Source organism: Eretmochelys imbricata, chromosome 16, assembly GCF_965152235.1.
Source record: "Eretmochelys imbricata isolate rEreImb1 chromosome 16, rEreImb1.hap1, whole genome shotgun sequence".
In the NCBI taxonomy this organism is placed as follows: Eukaryota; Metazoa; Chordata; order Testudines; family Cheloniidae; genus Eretmochelys; species Eretmochelys imbricata.
This window is the reverse complement of record NC_135587.1, coordinates 22,572,622-22,593,105: the sequence shown is the minus strand read 5'-3', so window position 1 is coordinate 22,593,105 and position 20,484 is coordinate 22,572,622. Positions and strand designations below refer to the sequence as shown.

General features: G+C 41.1%; 1 protein-coding gene across 4 annotated transcripts in view; it reads left to right on the top strand.

The window, feature by feature from the left end:
• Nucleotides 1–20,484, top strand: part of RAB14 (RAB14, member RAS oncogene family) — a 33,747-nt gene that overhangs the window by 10,225 nt on the left and 3,038 nt on the right. For 2 of the 4 annotated variants that reach the window (XM_077836205.1, XM_077836206.1), the window contains 6 exons: nucleotides 3,651–3,709; nucleotides 8,752–8,805; nucleotides 10,527–10,704; nucleotides 16,652–16,718; nucleotides 18,586–18,673; nucleotides 19,044–19,074. In XM_077836205.1, coding sequence (XP_077692331.1) covers nucleotides 3,658–3,709; nucleotides 8,752–8,805; nucleotides 10,527–10,704; nucleotides 16,652–16,718; nucleotides 18,586–18,673; nucleotides 19,044–19,074 — 470 coding nt within the window. In that variant the 5' untranslated portion in view covers nucleotides 3,651–3,657. Of the gene's footprint in view, nucleotides 1–3,650; nucleotides 3,710–5,233; nucleotides 5,469–8,751; nucleotides 8,806–10,526; nucleotides 10,705–16,651; nucleotides 16,719–18,585; nucleotides 18,674–19,043; nucleotides 19,075–20,484 lie in introns of those variants that run through there. The other 2 variants (XM_077836204.1, XM_077836207.1) reach the window with 2 other exon arrangements.

Genomic DNA, 20,484 nt, shown 5'->3' with positions numbered 1-20,484 from the left:
GGAAATGGTTAACTGAACCTGGCTTGATCTTAAATTTGATCTGATAGGCTCTTGAGTGGTCATTAAGATCTTTAACTTAGTATCTCAATTGTACATTCAGAAGTATTAATTGGAATGGCAATTCTTTAGCTACTTTATGTAGTGTACTGTTTCAGTATTGATTAGACACTTGTAGTGTTACTGATGTATAACATGGTGATTCACAGTATGCATCTGAAAATTTTGTGGCTTCATAATTTATCCATTGATATATTTGGGAATTGGCCCTGCTTTGAGTAGGGGTTGGACTAGATAATCTCCTGAGGTCCCTTCCAACCCTGATATTCTGTGATAGACTTTTTTTGAAGTGATCTTATAGCACAAATGTAAATTGATAAATGCTTTTATGTGTGTTTTAAATCTTAAGGTGTATTTTGATCAAGAAATATTTGACTTAGGCTTTGTTTCTGAAATATCTATTCTTGATGAATGCTCCAAATATTTAAAGATTTAAAAATTAGAAAGAGTTATAACTTTATCTCTGGTCTAGTCTACACTTAATGGTTTTGGTGGCATGGTTAGAAGTGTGCGTGGGGGGGGGAATTGCACCCCAAATTGATATCACTATGCTGGCAAAAGCCTGATGCCTGATCTACACTTAAATTAGATCAATCTAGTGAAGTTGCTCAGAGCTGTAAAATTTCATGCCCTAACACGCAATATAGACGCATCTAGGTTGATAGAGAATTCTTTATGTTGTCCCTATATACTATAGTGGGAGAAAAAGCAGTAGCCAAACTTAAGTTTATTCTGATCTTGTTAGTTCAACAAACCTGTTAAGATTTTTCTGACACTGAATGGTATTGCTCTTGGGACTCATTCTGCTTCCTTTCCAGCATATAAAACCTGGAAGATGCAGTCAGAAAATCTGCAGCATCAGGGTGTGTCCACACTGGAAAAGCTGCACTGACATTGAACTCTTTATGTACTTGGAGCATTAACATTCATCTGACACTGAAGTAATCTTTTTCTAAATATGATGAAGATCTTCAGGAATATAGCAAGAAGTATCACTGCACATCCAGCAACTGGTGGTGTAAGCTTGAAAGAACTTGAGCTTTTTATGTGAAAGGACAAAGCTTGATGCTGAAGTTATAGCCCTACATCAGTGGGTTGTTTGACTCCCACAATTGCTCTTCTACCCAGTACGACAACAAGAAGTACTGTCCTTGCAAAACTACTGCCTTGCACTGCTTTCAGACAGTCTCTGGAGGGGGATCTAAAGTCTTGTTCTGAGAACTATAGTCTGGGATGGAAGGGGAAGAAAACTATTGTCCTGACCATCATTTCCTCTCCAGTTCTCTCTCTCTCTCTCCTCTCCCCCCTTTCCCCCTCCAACCAAAATAGTGCCAAAGGTGCTCTGAGCTACTGCAGAGCATCTCATGATGGAAACTTGCCTTGCTATTACATTACCAGAATAACTTTGTGCAAAAACTCCTTTGGGCTATCTAGGCTTAGTTTAGGCCTAATAGAATTTAACTTATGATGTTTTAGATAGTTTGCTTAGCTGCTTGGGGTACATGGAGTGGAAGTTGCCTAATTCAAGAGACCTGAGAAAGGTAGAGAAGTGCTGTCTGGTTGGACAGAGGGGAAAGGGGAACTTCCTCTGAATAAAACAGCTGGGGAACGGGAAAGTCCCTGGTACTGCCATATCTTGCCTTGCACACATTAAGACCTGTAAGCTATTCTTACCCCACCCCTTCCCCCCAAAAGTCCCTGCTGGAGTCTCTTCCTTCTGTCCTTCCTGCTGTGCTCTAAACTATTGTCCACACAATCTTTTTGGATTCACACTGTATGCAGTTCCTGTTAGACAGTCAACTCAGGCTTTTTCCTTACCTTGAGTGGTCATTGGTTTGGATTAGTTTCCTTTTTAGGTGAGTAAGAAGAAGTGTTTACTATGGTATATATCAAAATGCCGTTGAACTGTCAGCATTTCTGTAGTGTTCCCCACTGATTTTACTTGACTGATTCTTTTAATATATAAACACACTTGTCCTATCTCCATGAGTTGAAGTTGCACTAACTTGTAATATGACTTAAGTGGGCTAGAGATCCAAAACCACTAGTTACATAAAGGGATATCTGACATGCGGGGGGTAGGAAAATGAGTGAGTAAGTGCAGAAGATGTTGAACCAATGAATACTTAACATTTAGTCATATGGGTGAGCAGCACTATCCTCATTTTAAACGGGTGGCTGGGGTGGGTAGGAAATAAGATGCATGAGAAGTGCCACTAAGGGAATTAATGAAGGGACAAGGCTGCCAAGGAAACATCTGAGCAGGACTAGAACTCCGACATAGCTGTACTTTGAAGTAGTAAAAGGAGTCTTCAGTGAGGCAGAGGAGTCATTCATAAATGTTAAACTCACAAGAACTATAGTTCCAGTTTTTAAGCAGGTATCTGAAATTGTTTAGATCCAAAAATTGTATATATTAAAGGTAAATAATGGCAATGACTTGGTTTGTCAATCTAGACAGAACTAAGCATTCCTTATTTCTATGTATTTAAACTTCCCAGAATAATTCACCTTATCTTACTTAGTATACCATTTATAGTAAAGTTTAAGTAAAAGTTAATTAACAGGTTGATATGATATAAAATGATCAGTTCATGTAAAAGTAGTCAAATTACTGAGGCTTGTTCACTGCTGTCTGGCTGACAAAGCAACAATTATTGTCCAATTTCCTGAACATCTGACCTGTGGCTTAAGCTCTCTCAATGACTGGGTGTAGGAAATCTAGACTTCTTACTCAACAGAGCATGGGGCCTGAAGTAGCCTTCTCTATAAACTAGAGTGAGCAGGTTTAGCTGACTTAAAATATGCAAATCTGTAGTGTTTATCTTTGGAAAACATTCTGTGGTATACTGTAATTTAAGTTATTTGTAATGGCAAAATGGTGGTTATGGCTTTGGTTCAAATCTTAAAGTGCACTTTTTTTTTTTAGAAAAGCTTTTGGGACTTCAAAAGAGGTGTTCTAAATTGTAACTAGCACTGTATTGTCAAACTGAGACTTCTCCACAAATGTGGAAGTTGGAATGTCCTATTTTCTGTCAAACCATCTGCACTAAAGAATCTAATTACACCTCTACCCCAATATAATGCAACCTGATATAACATGAATTTGGATATAACATGGTAAAGCAGTGCTGCAAGGGAGGGCAGCTGCGCATGCTGGTGGATCAAAGCAAGTTCGCTATAACGCAGTAAGATATTTTTTTGGCTCCCAAGGACAGCGTTATATCAGCATAGAGGTGTATATTATACACTCCCACTAGTGCCAGAAGCTGCTTGAGCCTTCTGTATGGAGCGGCTAGACTAGTATTTGCACTAGTTAGAATTTGTTCATGGAAGTCCCTGGTGCAGACAGTGCTTCGTAATACATGACATGGAAGGGCCTGTTACTGGATGTCTTGTGTTCTGAGTATTTGCATCTCTTAATCCATTGGCTGCATGGAAATGCAGTAGAAATCTGAGATTGGAATAAAAGGATAGCTCAAGAAAAAACATGCACTCATTTTATACCCTTCAGGGAGAAGGGATGTATCTAAATCAGCAATACAGATTAACCAGTTAAAACCACTGATCTATTTCTTTTCTTTTTTTTATAGTGCCACAATGGCAACTGCACCTTACAACTACTCTTACATATTTAAGTACATCATTATTGGTAAGTATGAAATTGAAAAATGTTTTTACTTTAAAAACACATGTTGGGATAAATACTTGCTTACAGACATTCTAAAGTGTATCTGAACTTTGGGTGAGTTCCTACTGAAAGGAAATCTTCCTGTTAAGTGTGCATCTAGAGAAATGTTTTTCATTATGTACACTTCACCTTGCATCTCCTATTGTTTCTACTCTTTCTCCAGCCCCACAAAACTTCATCTAATGGAATATTGTGTTTTAAAGTTAAAATGGTAAATATGCGCTATTTACTGAAATCCACCTTCCTTTGCTTTCTGAGCACTGCTTACCAGGCGTAGTTCTAATTGGATTTCGTTGTACCTCCCCCCAAATTCTTATTTCTAAGGCCACAACACTTAGCTCTGGTTTTCTGGTGCTTGTTAAAAGTTGTGCTGCAAATCACATGAAGTTTAACTGCTTATGGGATGGAGGGGGGAATCTGGGAAACATGCAGACTCATTTCTATAGAGAACATTCAGCCAGTCTGCTGCTTGCTCTGCTTTAAAATTAATAAAGATAATATTACTACAGTACTGGTATAATTGTAGTTATCTGCTTTATTTTTTGTAGCTGGATTATCCTGCTACTGTTTGTTGATATGCACAGTGGTTGCTTTCTAAGGCTAGAAAAGAGAACAGTCCAAACAAGGCCATTGAAACAAAAGCATACTCGGTAGAGTGTAATTGTCTCAGCAGAAAGTACTACACTGAAGACACACTCTTCCCAGCGAAGACCCGTTTGTGAGCTGGTAGTGAGTGCAAGTTCAGTATTCGTTCCCTTAGCAGGGTGGGGCTGTATTCTGGTGCAATCTTACAATACAGAAATGTTTGTCAATCCCAAAAGGTTAGTGACTGTAGCCCCCATTTTTGGCTATTCTTGGTCTCCAGTATACGCTTTCACAGTGTAAAGGGCTTGAAGGTAGCCAGATTCTTTGCTTTTTTTTCCCCCCCTCTTACCATGTGTAAGTGGCTGAAGGGTAGAATGACTTAAATCACCAATTTTAATCCTGAATTAAATCAGTGTTTCTTCCTTGATGATTTAAATTGATTTTAATCTTGTTTTGCATCTCTACTGTCAGTTTTCCTAGAGAGAGGTTGATTCTCATTGGTTGGCATAATTTGGTGGTACTCTTGTTGACTAGAAGGATAAACTGTAATCGCTTGATAAGTATACAGATGTAGTATAACATGCTTCTCAGATGCTTAGTTTTTAGTATTTTAGAAACTTGAATGATACATTTTTTTTCAGTAGATAAATTTTTTAATTTTAATCTAGTGTTGCTGCATTTGGTGAAAATTGGAATTCAATTAAATACAGACATTTTAAAACTGTTTTTATTAAATTACCTTACATATGCTGGTTACCTACCTTTTTTCTTGTCAACACATTTTACATTTTAAAGCTGCTTTTATTAAAAAAAAAAGTGAATTGAATGTTTCTGGTAACTATGGCCTTCAAGATTTTATAACTAGTAAATCTTATCCTCACACCTCATTTTTATTCATAGATGGGAAGAGAGAAAACAAGCTTTCCTGCTTTCTCAACTACAATTGGTTTCTCAACTTAAAACTGAACTAGTTGAATAGACAGAAATGAAGAAAACATTCTCTCTGCACCTGCAGAAGAGGCTAATGCTGCCAAAAGTTGGTTTAGCACTTCAACAAACTCTGGCTCCAGATTCTTGGCCAGTGACTTCTACCAGTTCAGTGGTTTGACTTTCTTTAAATCTTTGGAGCAATTGGGTACTGCTTTAACATTGTTTTTATTTAAATGATTTTAATAGAGCATAGTAAGCTTAGGACTTAATCTAGGTTGTCATTTAAACCCCCCCCCCCCCATTTTTAAAAGTGTTTAATTTAAATAAAATTAAAATGTTGGGTCTTCTGAAAAATACTTCTTTTTTTTTTTTTAAAGCCATCCTGGGTGGATGCGGAAAGATGCTGGAAATCAGCTCCCGCAACTGCTCTAACTTGTATTGCAGACAACAAATCTACAGACAGCCCAGAATTTGGGAGGCACAAAGGTGTATCTCCACTTTTAGATGAAAATTTCAGAATTTGGGCCATTGTCTTTTATTCTGGTGTAGCTTATCTTTATTAGGAAATTGGTGTTCATCTCAGCCTGGGAGAAAGCTTTTGTGCACTCTGTACTTTTGAGTTCCAATTAAAAAACAAAACTAAAAACTAGTCCACAGTCACAGTCTGACTAAGAAATAACTGAAGTGAACGTATGTACCTGCAATGGGAGACTTCCTGTTCACATGTACAATACGACCTATGAAACTTTTTTGTAACAAATACATGTTAGGTACGTTGTACTGCTGAGTTTCACTGAGTGGCATAGTTCCAGGATTGCACAGGCAAATTTATGCAAGTGCATGGTTAAATCAGAGTAATGATTTCTATGACCCTCTCTAAAATATGCCGCTGCTTTTAAATGTCCCTGTCTTAAAACTGCAACTTTGTATTTAAAAAAAAAAAAAAAGCTATGTGAACAGATTACCGCGGGTACCAATGCCTGCAGTGCAATTTATGGGGAAGAGAGGCTACAGTGGCTTTAAGTCTCCTCCTTCATTCTCTCAAATGCTAGTGACCTGGTTCAGTCCTTGGTGCAATTTGGGCAGCTCTGGAGGTTCTGCTCACCCTAATTATACCCCTTATGCCAAAACCTGCAACATTCTGCCTATGCTGGGGAAATCCTCCCTTGGCTAAATGGCTCTTCCAATACTTTATGCTGCTGCAGCTGCATAAAAGGGGCACAGTTATGTGTGGGGTATGGCGGGGAGGAAAATCCTTCATGTTTGTCAGTTGAACTTGGAACCCACAGCGTCAAAAAACAAATTTTTGTTTCTTTTCATTTATAAAAAACGTAACTGAGAGATTAAGCTGCATAGTCACTGGGGCCAGCTGCTTGAGGACATATGATTGTAGGTACTAGGCCCGTACACTCCTAGGGTGTCTTTTGACTGTAGAGTGTCAAAATTAAGTTTACTACGAGCACCTTATCTTGACCACGAGATGTGTGGAGTATTGTGGGTTATCTATACTGTCGCATTTAAAATTATAAGCAAACTAGGGAAATATCTAAATGAAATGACAATGAGGCAGGTGCACAGCTAGATGAAAGACCATATTCAGAATAGTTACCAATGGTTTGCTGCCAGACTGGAAGGACATATCCATGGGGTCCTGCAAGGGTGTCTCTGATCCAGTACTATTCAGTTTCATTAACAACTTGGATGATGGAGAGTAGGCCTATAAAAGTTGTAGACAACACCACACTGGGAGGGGTTGCAAGCACCTTGGAGGACAGAATTAGAATTCAGAATGATCTTGATAAATTGGAGAATTTGGTCTGAGCTAGAGATGAAATTCAGTAATGACAATTGCAAAGCACTACACTTAGGAAGAAGAAAGTCAAACACACACACACAACCAGTTTTCCCCATTGTAGGCAGCAGTACTGTAGAAGAGGATCTGGGAATTACAGTGGAACATAAATATGAATCAGCAACATGATGTAGTTGTGAAAAAGGCAAATCTCATGCTGGAGTTTGTTAATAAGAGTGTTGTGAGACACAGAATGTAATTGTTCTGCTTTACTCTGGACTGTGAGGCCTCAGCTTGCATACTGTGTCCAGTTTTTGGGCATCATACTTTTAAGAAAGATAGTCTAGAAGAGAGCAATGAAAATACGAGGCTTGGAAAAGATGACCTTCAAAGAAAAGTTGAAAGAGTTGTGTATGTTTAGTCTAGAAGAGAAAAGGCTGAGCAGGGACTGAAGTCTTCAAATAACTGTCCTCTAGCAACTTTTAAGTTATTCATTGTTCTACCCTCGGTAGACGTGGGGAACAAGAGGTAATCCTCTCAATTTGCAGCAAGGGAGATTTAGGTTGGATATTAGAAAAAACTTCCGAACTGTGAGGATAGGTAAATGCTGGAACAGGTTATCAAGGGAGGCTGTGGAATCCGTTATTAGAGGTGTTTTAAAAACAGGTTAGAGACACAAGCTTATTGGGGATGGCCGAGGTTTACTTAATCCTGCCTCAGTGCAGGAGAATGGACGAGATCAGGGGTTCTCAAACTGGGGGTCGTGACCCCTCAGAGGGTCAGGAGGTTTACAGAGGATGGTCATGAGCTGTTAGCCTCCACCCAAAACATACTTCACTCCAGCATGTATAATACTTTTAAATATTAAAGGTTTTTTTTAAAAAAAAAAAAATTCGTAAGGGGGGCGGCCACACTCAGAGGCTTGCTGTGTGAAATGGGTCACCAATACAAAAGTTTGAGAACCACTGGACTAGATGATCTCCTGATGCTTCTTCCTGACCTGTTTCTTTTTATGTTTATCACAGTAGGATTGGGCTCGCTGTGTTGCTTATACAACTCTAAAGGGTTTTGTGTAGATGACTCTGGGGGCAGTTTTGCCTTAAAGGTGTGCAAATCAAGGTTGCTATGAGATCCTTGATTGTTTCTTTGTTCTCTTTAAAACAATTGATCATTTAGTTCTGTATGTGAAGCACACTGCAATGATTGGGCTGAAGCCTAATACAGGACTAACATGACAGTGTAGCAGCTGCCTCACACTTGCTCAGCTACTGGAAGATGCCTAACTTCTGGTGTAAAATGTTTATAATTAAAGATCTCTGCTCTGTCTGTCAGTATGGAATTTAAAATTTCTGTTGCCCTTCTGAAAGTTGCAAATAACCTTGGTATCTCTCCCACTCGATGTCTAACGGGTCAGCTTTCTGTATGACCTTGCAAACCTCAAATAGTGATATCGCATGAGGCTGTAACCTGAATTCCTTTCCTTTTGTTTATTCCTTGGACGCCTCTACTACCCTATGCCTGTGAACAAAGCTATAGGGAAAAGTACTGTTACCAGGTGCACTGTGAAGCATCTTGTGCATACAGGCATAGCAAAGCATGGTCCAGCAAGGCACTTGTGTATTCAATGTAAAGTTTGTCAGATGTTTTTAAATTGAAGCCATTGTTACCAGTACAGTAACTGTGTTTTCTGTAACAGGGGACATGGGTGTAGGAAAGTCCTGCTTACTTCACCAATTCACAGAAAAGAAATGTGAGTATCTTCATTTGGAGCCTCTGTTTGAACTGATGGTATGCTTTCTCCTTTTTCCTGCTTCCCTAGTTCTGAAAGCTATTTTCCAGCATGCATGAGTTCCTTCGGGTGCTTCACCCATTACAAATAGGTAGACTAATCATAGTCAGAATGATGAAGATAGAAGCAAATAGTTATTTAGCATAGTCTGCTGCCTGTCAGGTCATTTGTCTGTCCACATGTCTGGAGAGTGAGTTCTGTGAAGTAAAGGCTATAGCATTCCCAAAACATAGACAGGTATCTGTAACAGGCAACAGGAACAGGAAGCTGTAACAGGAAGGTGCTGGGAAAGGTCGTGCTACATGATGGCTTCTGAAAGTGTGCTACTAAACTTCAATCACAAACTCCACTTGAAAAATATTCCTACACTTCTTTGCATTGGTATTTGGTGAGAGTAGAGCCTCTGTTGGAATGCAAAAGCTCACTTTGAGGGGAGTTATACTTTTGACATTCAAAGTGGGATATAACTGCTAAAAATCAAAGGCAGCCTCTTACAGGTTTAAGTAACACTGGAGTTAATTTTATAGCTTGATTGTCATGAGTCACAGCTGCTGCATCTGCATGATACATGCTCCTTAAGGAGTGTATATGTATCTGTTTTATAACTGCAATGTCCTTTTTCTCTTCTGTGTTAGAGATGTGGTACATAAGCATTGACTCAAGTGTTGCTTCTCAGTTCTGAAGTTTTGCTAGTTTCGTTTCTTCAGTGGTGGTGAAAGTTTGTTGTGGCTCTTAATACTGTCTTATCCTTTCCATGCAGTTTTCTTATCGTGGATAAAGTAGCTTAGTTTTCATGTCCTTTGAGCTTGCAAAGTAGTTACACAGCTTTAAAGCGTGCTTGTGTGGTGAGAACTAGGGCTCTGAAAGTGACTGTCCAGTGTGAAAAGAGTAATCAAAGGTAATACCAAATCTCTTGCATGTGGCCTGACTTTTGAAGAGACCATCAGATTTTTGAGAGAATGCTTTAAGTATTTTTAATTCATCAAAAGTTCTGTAAACTTGAAGCAATAGAACTTAAATTTTGAGCACAAAGACAGGGCATAAACTGATCTTTAGCGGGGATTAGGAAGATGATTTTCCTTTTGACAGGTTATCCTAGAACTGTCTTCTGACATGTTTCTTAAACCTTCCTCAAACAACAGTTACAGGCAAGTCTTCAAAATGTGATACTAAACTGGATGGATCTCTGGTGTGATCCGGCATGATCACTCCTATAGTCATGTGCAGAGTTCTTAACCATCTGTTGGAAATTTATAAACTTCATTGAATTATTTCAAGTCATGGTTAGTCTCTCTAAGCCTTCAAGTTAAAGTTGTTTCCACAAGGGTTGGTTCTGCAGCCATCTAAACTGACTCAGTTACTCAACTTGTAGTGCCAAACACCTTAATGTTGCATACTTTTGCAACTTCCATTAGGAATTTTCTGATTTATGAATTGACCATTCTTAAATGTTTGGCAGTGCATTAAAACTATCATTGGTTATTTCCTGAACACAATCATTCAATGCTGTTTAAATTAAAAACAATTTACTGTTGTAAAGCTGGTTGATTTAAATTAGTGTTCTCTTCTCCCTCTTCCCCCCCCCCCCCATATGAAAGATGGCATTACTAAATCTTCCTCTGTCAGAGGGAGAAGACTTCTAGTAGAAAGATGTGAACCTCTGATTTATCTTTCTGTAACAGTTATGGCTGACTGTCCCCACACAATTGGGGTCGAATTTGGTACAAGAATAATTGAAGTTAGTGGCCAAAAAATTAAACTGCAGATCTGGGACACAGCAGGACAAGAGCGATTTAGGGCTGTAACACGAAGCTACTACAGAGGAGCAGCAGGAGCGCTCATGGTCTATGATATTACTAGGTAAGATATTGTCTGAGTTTTGTCAACTGTAGTTATAGCTAAAATAGAACATGTGGTATGACTACCAATTTATTTCCAAGCCTATTTGGGACACTGCTGTACAATGTCACTACATAGTATATGACTACTTTCTCTGGGTCTCAGTCCTCCTGGTTTTCTAAACTAGTCAGGTATCTGGATAGTGGATTTTCACCCTTTCTTATGCAGCCTCTCCTTTATTTCCCTCCCTTCTACAAATGGCTGTTTAAAAAGTAAAGCACTGGTAGTTTACTTTCAAATTGACTTTGGTTAATAAATGTGAGACTTCAGAATCTCAAAGTTCTGCATAAACAAGCTTCTCCTTGGAAACGTCTGTTATTGACTCTCCCCCTTCAGGCATTGTGGTGTTACTGCATTCTGTCAACTTATTTAAACTATCTTACCTGAGAGGTGGTTCTGTGTCTCTTAATATTTCAGGGTATGGAAGTTAGTTTTTATTTTATTTTATTTTTCATGATGGGGATATGGGAATATTCCCAGACTCAAGTTGTCTACCCTGGAGATAGTATGTAGTGGAATTCTGGGATACAGCATTCTGTTACACAGATCTATTAAAAAGCTGCTGGCCCAGGGGTGGGCAAACTTTTTGGGCCGAGGGCCACATCTGGGTGGGGAAATTGTATGCGGGGCAGGGGGTTGGGGTGCAGGAGGGGCTGCAGTGTGCAGGAACAGGCTCAGGGCAAGGGATTGGGGCAGAGGAGGGATGCAGAATATATGAGGGGGCTTAGGGAAGGGGGTTGGGGTCCAGGAGGGGTTCAGGGTGCAGCTGGGGGCTCAGGGCAGGGGGTGTTGGGGTGCAGGGTACAGGACAGGTTTGGGCTCCTGCCCGGTGCCGCTTACTTAAAGCGGCTTCGGGGTGGCAGCGGTGCACCCTGGGGACAGGGCAGACTCCCTGCATGCCTGCTCTGGCCCCACGCCGCGCCACTCCGGGAAGCAGCCGGCACCATGACTGCACTGCCTTTGCCATGCCTCCAGGTTCCCGGGCCAATGGGAGCTGCAGGGGGCGGTCCCTGGAGGCAAGGGCTATGCATGGAGCCCTCTGCCATACCCCCAGCCCCCCCAGCATGGTGCCGGCTGCTTCTGAGAGTGGCGCAGGGCCTGCGGCACCACAGGGGGTAATTCCGCGGGCCGGATCCAAAGCCCCGAGGGCTGGATCCAGGCCACGGGCCGTAGTTTGCCCACCCCTGTCCTGACCTGTTCTTGAACTCTCCCATTTATCGGTAGTCTTTCAAACAGAGGTGGCCTAGCTTTCCCTAAATGGGAAGGAATACAATAAATAGTGAGTAGCTAGCTGCTTGTACACACTCAAACTCTGTGTAGTCATTTTTTTTATAGCAAAGACTTGGTATTTTGAAGATGTAGTAATTTCCCTGTCACTGAAACAGTTTCAGAGTAAAACTAAATATCTTCAGGGTCTTAACTAATAGTCATAAATTACATTCCCAACTGCAACTACCTTTCTTTTTGCTGTATAATCTGTAATTGACTTGCATGTAGGTATACCAATGATATACATTTTATCAGCACGTTATATTCAGTATAAGGAAAAACTACTGAATATTCATGGTCAGGTTGCAGATGAATGAATGTCTTGTACTCTACATGCTTCTCTAAGTGGTGGTGGTTTAGAATCACCTATTTAATACCTTGTTACACATCCCTTATCTGTGTGTATTTAGAGAACTGAAATTTTGTTTGTTATCCATTAAGAAATGAATGGTGGGTTAAAAATTTAGAACAATGAATAAAATGATGCAATGCATGGAGAAGCTGTGTTTTGAAACTTAAGTTGCATTGCCATGTAGAAATGATTAGAGGGTACTCAGCACGTGTCTGATATAGCTCCGTTTAGAGGCTGGGAATGCAAGGTGTTTCTTTTAGAAAATGGTTAATAGGCTGTTCGCAGGGTAAGAAGAACTTTGTGAGTTCTTTCCAAAATAAGGAGCAAAGCATACAAAAATCTTCTTATTCCCTGCAGGGATGCAGGCATACACCAATTAGGCTCCCTCAGAGGAGGTCATTGTCATTTCATGGCTTTGATTCCACGGGCAATCCAAATTCCTCACAGACCAGGGCATACCAACTCAAAGCAGCACCAGACCCTGCCAGAAAAGATGCAAAACTTGCAGACATATCTCTGCTGTTACAATGATCACCCACCCCCACTTTTCAAGATCCATAGATCCTATGCCTGCCCATTACAACATGTGGTGTACTACGTTTAGTGCGCTAAATGCCCCAATAATTATGTGGGTGAAAATAGACAATCACTATGCTCTTGAATTAACTCTCACAGGAAAAGAATACAAAAACACCATATCCCCTGTGGATGAACACTTTGTTCACAAAGCAGTCACTCTGACCTATCAGTCTTCATCCTCAAAGGAAGCCTGCACAACACTTTCAAAAGATGAGCCTGGGAGCTTAAATTCATAACTGTTCAGTCCATGATTTTTAGTGTCTCAGACACTGAATTTATGGCTTACTACAACAATCTGTAACCCATTTAGCGCTCTCCCCCCCGCCCCCCGTCCTATGCAGAGGTGTTAACAAGCTGCTTCACCTTGAACAGCCGCTTAGAATATAAGAAAAGGAGTACTTGTGGCATCTTAGAGACTAACCAATTTATTTGAGCATAAGCTTTCGTGAGCTACAGCTCACTTCATCGGATGCATACTGTGGAAACTGCAGAAGACATTATATACACAGAGACCATGAAACAATACCTCCTCCCACCCACTCTCCTGCTGGTAATAGCTTATCTAAAGTGACCACTCTCCCTACAATGTGCATGATAATCAAGGTGGGCCATTTCCAGCATAAATCCAAGTTTAACCAGAACGTGTGTGTGGGGGGGGGGTGTAGGGGAAATAGGCTGCCTTGCATAATGACTTAGCCACTCCCAGTCTCTATTTAAGCTTAAATTAATAGTATCCAATTTGCAAATGAATTCCAATTCAGCAGTTTCTCGCTGGAGTCTGGATTTGAAGTTTTTTTGTTGTAAGATAGCGACCTTCATGTCTGTGATTGCATGACCAGAGAGATTGAAGTGTTCTCCGACTGGTTTATGAATGTTATAATTCTTGACATCTGATTTGTGTCCATTTATTCTTTTACGTAGAGACTGTCCAGTTTGACCAATGTACATGGCAGAGGGGCATTGCTGGCACATGATGGCATATATCACATTGGTGAATGTGCAGGTGAACGAGCCTCTGATAGTGTGGCTGATGTTATTAGGCCCTTTGATGGTGTCCCCTGAATAGATATGTGGGCACAGTTGGCAACGGGCTTTGTTGCAAGGATAGGTTCCTGGGTTAGTGGTTCTGTTGTGTGGTATGTGGTTGTTGGTGAGTATTTGCTTCAGGTTGGGGGGCTGTCTGTAGGCAAGGACTGGCCTGTCTCCCAAGATTTGTGAGAGTGTTGGGTCATCCTTCAGGATAGGTTGTAGATCCTTAATAATGCGTTGGAGGGGTTTTAGTTGGGGGCTGAAGGTGATGGCTAGTGGTGTTCTGTTATTTTCTTTGTTAGGCCTGACCTGTAGTAGGTGACTTCTGGGAACTCTTCTGGCTCTATCAATCTGTTTCTTCACTTCCGCAGGTGGGTATTGTAGTTGTAAGAATGCTTGATAAGATCTTGTAGGTGTTTGTCTCTGTCTGAGGGGTTGGAGCAAATGCGGTTGTATCGCAGAGCTTGGCTGTAGATGATGGATCGTGTGGTATGGTCAGGGTGAAAGCTGGAGGCATGTAGGTAGGAATAGCGGTCAGTAGGTTTCCGGTATAGGGTGGTGTTTATGTGACCATTGTTTATTAGCACTGTAGTGTCCAGGAAGTGGATCTCTTGTGTGGACTGGACCAGGCTGAGGTTGATGGTGGGATGGAAATTGTTGAAATCATGGTGGAATTCCTCAAGGGCTTCTTTTCCATGGGTCCAGATGATGAAGATGTCATCAATATAGCGCAAGTAGAGTAGGGGCGTTAGGGGACGAGAGCTGAGGAAGCGGTGTTCTAAGTCAGCCATAAAAATGTTGGCATACTGTGGGGCCATGCGGGTACCCATAGCAGTGCCGCTGATCTGAAGGTGTACATTGTCCCCAAATGTAAAATAGTTATGGGTAAGGACAAAGTCACAAAGTTCAGCCACCAGGTTAGCTGTGACATTATTGGGGATAGTGTTCTTGACGGCTTGTAGTCCATCTTTGTGTGGAATGTTGGTGTAGAGGGCTTCTACATCCATAGTGGCCAAGATGGTGTTATCAGGAAGATCACCGATGGATTGTAGTTTCCTCAGGAAGTCAGTGGTGTCTCAAAGGTAGCTGGGAGTGCTGGTAGCGTAGGGCCTGAGGAGGGAGTCTACATAGCCAGACAATCCTGCTGTCAGGATGCCAATGCCTGAGATGATGGGGTGCCCAGGATTTCCAGGTTTATGGATCTTGGGTAGTAGATAGAATATCCCAGGTCGGGGTTCCAGGGGTGTGTCTGTGTGGATTTGATCTTGTGCTTTTTCAGGAAGTTTCTTGAGCAAATGCTGTAGTTGCTTCCACAGTATGCATCCGATGAAGTGAGCTGTAGCTCACGGAAGCTTATGCTCAAATAAATTGGTTAGTCTCTAAGGTGCCACAAGTACTCCTTTTCTTTTTGCGAATACAGACTAACACGGCTGTTACTCTGAAACCCGCTTAGAATATGTTTCAGAGTAGCAGCCGTGTTAGTCTGTATCCGCAAAAAGAAAAGGAAGACTTGTGGCACCTTTAGAGACTAACAAATGTATTTGAGCATAAGCTTTCGTGAGCTACAGCTCACTTCATCGGATGCATTCGGTGGAGAATACAGTGGGGAGACTTATATACACAGAGACCATGAAACAATGGGTGTTACCATACACACTCTAAAGAGAGTGATCGCTTAAGGTGAGCTATTGTCAGCAGGAGGGAGAGGGAGGGAGACACTTTTTGTAGTGATAATCAAGGTGGGCCATTTCCAGCAGTTGACCAGAATGTCTGAAGAACAGTGGAGGGGTGGGGGATAAACATGGGGAAATAGAATATGTGCTAATTACTTATGCTAAACAATCTGTTGCACCTTGGGTTTAGTGGTGCTCCTGGGAGTACCTTTCCCAGACCTGAAGAAGAGCTCTCTGTGGCCTTAAAGTTTAAAGCTTCTCTCTCACCAACAGAAGTTGGTCCAATTAAAGAGATTCCCTCACCCATCTTGTCAGTCCAAATTCCCTTCATTTGAGCAAGCTCAGCTATTGATCTGCTGAAGAATATACAGTCAGATAAGAGTAAATATTTTAATTATGTTTTTAAAGGAATAGTTAATACAGAACGATCAATGAGACTTAATGGTTTAGGGAAAAAAAGCAACCTGAAGGTATTGCCTGTCTTCTAAGCAAAGAACAAACTTAATGGGCATTGCACAAGATAAATCCTCATACATTTGGGGCACAGTTGAAGGCACATCTTTGTCCTTAAGTGTGTGGTTTCATGTCCAGTTTTTCTGCCGCCTTATACTTTCTCTCCATCTCATGCGTCCTAATTCACTGAAAATAAGTCTTACTTAAAGAACGCAATCTTATGCAGTGTTACCTAAGCAGTATTCTACAGTGCAGTATTCTTTGAGTATTAGATAAGAAATCCTTTAATGAGTTTAATACAACACTGTGTCTTAACATGTTGCCCTCATGGAAAGCAGTAATACTGCATCTGATGTAGCTGGCCTATCTATGCTCCAGAGTTCGTGCTGCTTCATGGGTTAGCTGAGTTGCTTAAGTTCTGTTCTGAATTCAGAACAGAACTTATCACTTCATCTCTGGGACAAACCTATCTTAAACACTAAAATTCTGAAAAGTGTACTATTGGGAGTAACTACATACTATAGTTAAATCCTCCTCACTTGGCTCTTCACAGAAGAAGCACATATAACCATTTAAGCAGCTGGTTGACAGATGCAAGGAACCTCACCAATCCAAATACTGTAAGTTGGACTGCTTTTTATGTTTTTTAAAAACTTATTATCCCAAAGCAAAAATACATTTGTTTCAACCTTGGATTTCCTTGATACATGGTGGTAATCTTTTAAATAAGCTTATAGTGTGCTGTCCTTGATATATGGCTGCTATGAGTTTATTCCAGGTTTTCTACTCCTAGCTTTAGATCTTAATATTGAACATACATTTGACTTTGTTCTGCCCCTCTTCTCACCACAACTTGTTGCTTTTAAACTGAAAGTTTAACTTGTCCTTTACTTAGTAATAACTTATTTTGTTCTTCTCAATTTGATTGTGGGTTTAAATCTTATCCAAAGGAACTACCCAGTTTCTTTCTTCCAGGGTTCTCTTTTCCCCTCTTGGAGGCCAAAAGACTTTCCAGCTCCTGTAGTGTGGTTCTAATCTTATGTCTCTCTAATTAAAATGCTTTGTAAGGGTTGGCCTACACTACAGGGAGGGGAATCGATCTAAGTTACGCAACTTCAGCTGCGTGAATATCGTAGCTGAAGTAGACGTACTTAGATCTGCTTAACGTGGTGTCTTCACTACGGTGTGTCGACAGGAGAGCATCTTGCGCTTCTCATTGAGGTGGACTACTGCAGTCGATGCTAGAGCGATCAGTGGTTGATTTATCATGTTTATACTAGACATGATAAATCAACCCCCGCTGGATCGATCGCTGCCCGTCGATCCAGCTGGTAGTGTAGACAAGACATAAGACTTCATATTTGTTTGACTCTGAAAGTCAAGCCGTATTCTTTCAGTTAGAGCATTTCTGATTGCAGAACTATCCCTTTCCTACTCTTGTGTTGCCTCTGCAATATTTGTGGGTTTTTTTAATGTGCATTCAAATCAAATCAGCAGATGACTCTGAATACACACGAGGTAGTTATGAGATAGGACTGCTTCAACATAGTCATGTTTTAGAATAAAACTGTATTTTTCACAAGCCCTCAGGCCATGGGAATCCTATAGTGGAGAAGGGTTGAATGTGGCATCTGGAGTTCCTATCATTCCTGTCTTTATGGTGGAGATGTCGCTAGAGAAACAAGATACTATCACTAGTCTGCCCTACTTGCTAGAGTAAGGGACTGTGCGTGGGTGACCTGTCCTTTAAACTTTTGGGCAGTGTCTTCAGTTTTACTGAGTCTTGCCTATCAAACGTAGGGTGACCAGATGTCCTGATTTTTATAGGGACAGTCCCAGTTTTTTGGGGTCTTTTTCTTGTATATAGGCTCCTATTAATCCCCTCCCCCAAGCCCCGTCCCGATTTTTCACATTTCCTGTCTAGTCACCCTGATCAAATAAATGGGTCTGCCTGTTTTTTGGGGGAGGGAATGCTCATAGTTTAGGGACAGACAGCGGTAGCAATGCTGTATGAAAGCTTGCCGAGGTCCTGGACATCTGCAGACCCTCTGATCTGGGACAGTTTGTATCAACTTCCTCTTCCTGGGCAGAGGAGGGGGAGGAGGTGCACTTCCTACTGCGTAGCTGGCTATCTTAGGGCTTGTCTATGCTGGCACTTTACAGTGCTGCAGCTTTCTCGCTCAGGGGTGTGAAACACCCCCCGAGTGCTGCACGTGTCAGGGCTGCAAAGTGCCAGTGTAGACTGAGCACTAGCACCAGAGCTATTCCCCTCGTGGCGGCGGGTTGTTTTAGAGCGCTGGGAGAGACCCTGTGAGTGCCATAGCACCTCTCCTATTTGTCACGGGCAGGGGTGCATGAGAGAGCTGCCATTATTCTAATGTCGCGCCTTGTGGAGGAACCCTTTGCTTAATAGTAACTTGATTTGGAGTTGGGGTTAAAAGGCAATTGAACTGTTTTCCAGGCTAATATTTTTCTGTTCTGAACCAGGTGATAATCCTCATAGGGAATAAAGCGGATCTGGAAGCACAGAGAGACGTTACATATGAAGAAGCCAAACAATTTGCAGAAGAAAATGGTGTGTTCTGTTTTTCTTTTGTGGTGTTACGTTTCAATGAGGTTAGAGGTTTTAAAGTGAACCTTCTGCATTCGTAACTGGAAGCTGTTTAAAGCACACTTTTCAAAGTAACTTAGTTGTATATAGAACTTCTACTTTGCCTCAAATAGTCTGCTAACTTGGCTTAGCTTAGTACTAGGAATGAAGTTTGCGTATTGATGTTGTACTTAAAAAAAAAAAAAGAACCTTAAATACTTTCACAAGTATTATTTAGCATGAAACTTCAGTGAGCCCTCACGTGTTTATCTCAGGATTCAAACTCAGTGACGACAATATGGTTCTCTTGAGGTATTTCATGTACCCTAACAATTTCAATTTTGTTTCTAAATAGGGTTGTTGTTCCTTGAAGCAAGTGCAAAAACGTAAGTGATAGGCCTACTATCTGATACTAAAATGTTTAGGTTCCCTGGACTTCATCTCTTTGAGCAAAAAAACCACACTTCCCAGAGAGACATTCTTAAGTTTAGTATACATTTTCATAGAGGGACTTAATCTGTGGTTTTGTGGGTGAAAGTGAACTTGATTTCTCAGGTTAGATTGCAGTAAAAATATCATCAGGAGATGGGGGAATAGAGCATGCCTAGCTTCATCTTAACCTTAACTTGCAATAACCATCTTGTTACTCTGCTTTTGGGCCATCTTCCAAGCAAACAGTTGCTGAATTGTGATGGGCTGGCATTTAAAAAAACAAAACAATGTCCAACTGGAAACTGAAACTACTAAACTAATTTCACTTAAGACCTCACGCAGCCTTCCTCCATCAGAGTTGCACTGATAAAATGGCGCACTTTATTGTGTGTGCTTTAGGCTGCAAGCTGACTTTAACTGATTAAATTACACTGGTCTAATTGTGCAGCTTCCTCATTTTAATGACCCTGCTAGTTCTGTAGTGGTCAGAGTTCAGACTTGAAGTGTGAAACTTCTCCTGTATGGAGTGTGCAGTGCACTTGCATCTGTACAAGGCTATGCAGCTGCATGACGTGCTATTGCTGGATTGGGGTGATGCAATGCCAGAAGCTGCTGTAGGGAGTTTCCTTTTGACCTCCCCAAAAGAAGAGGGTGACAAATTGTTCCCCTTAACCACCGAGGACAGGACAAGAAGCAATGGCCTTAAATTGCAGCCAGGGAGATTTAGGTTAAATGTTAGGAAAAGCTGCCTGTCAGGGTAGTTAAGCTCTGGAACAAATTACCTAAAGAGGTTGTGGAATCTCCCTTATTGAAGGCTTTTAAGAACAGGTAGTCAAACACCTGTCAGAGATGGTCTAGAAGATAACACTTAACCTTGCCTCAGTGCAGGGGACTGAACTAGATAACTTAGCCAGGTCCAGTTCTACATATCTGGGATTTCTATAATTTATTTTTATAGGAATTATGAGATCCAGTTGACCTATATATTTGTGTTCTCACAGTGCGGTAAGCCTATATGGCTTGGCAAGTCTAGCAACACTCTTAATAGAAACCAGGCCTACCATAGCACCTTGCAGAACTAACAAGTATAGTTTTTGTTTTTTTTTTAAATTCAGGGGCTTCACTAATAGCACGTCACTGTACAGATTATAAGGACTTCATGCTATACTGTGTTCACACTGGTAAAACTTCTCTAGCAGTTGCTAATGGAGCTGGTTGGAAAACTTAAAAAAAATTCATTGCAACTTGCTGATTTGTCAGAACCGTAACGTTTTGTGGATCTTGTCTGTTTTGACAGAATTCAGCTGGGAATCCTGCCTGCTGGGGAAAACAGCTTCAGGCTCGCAGCTTGGCAACCTGGGCTA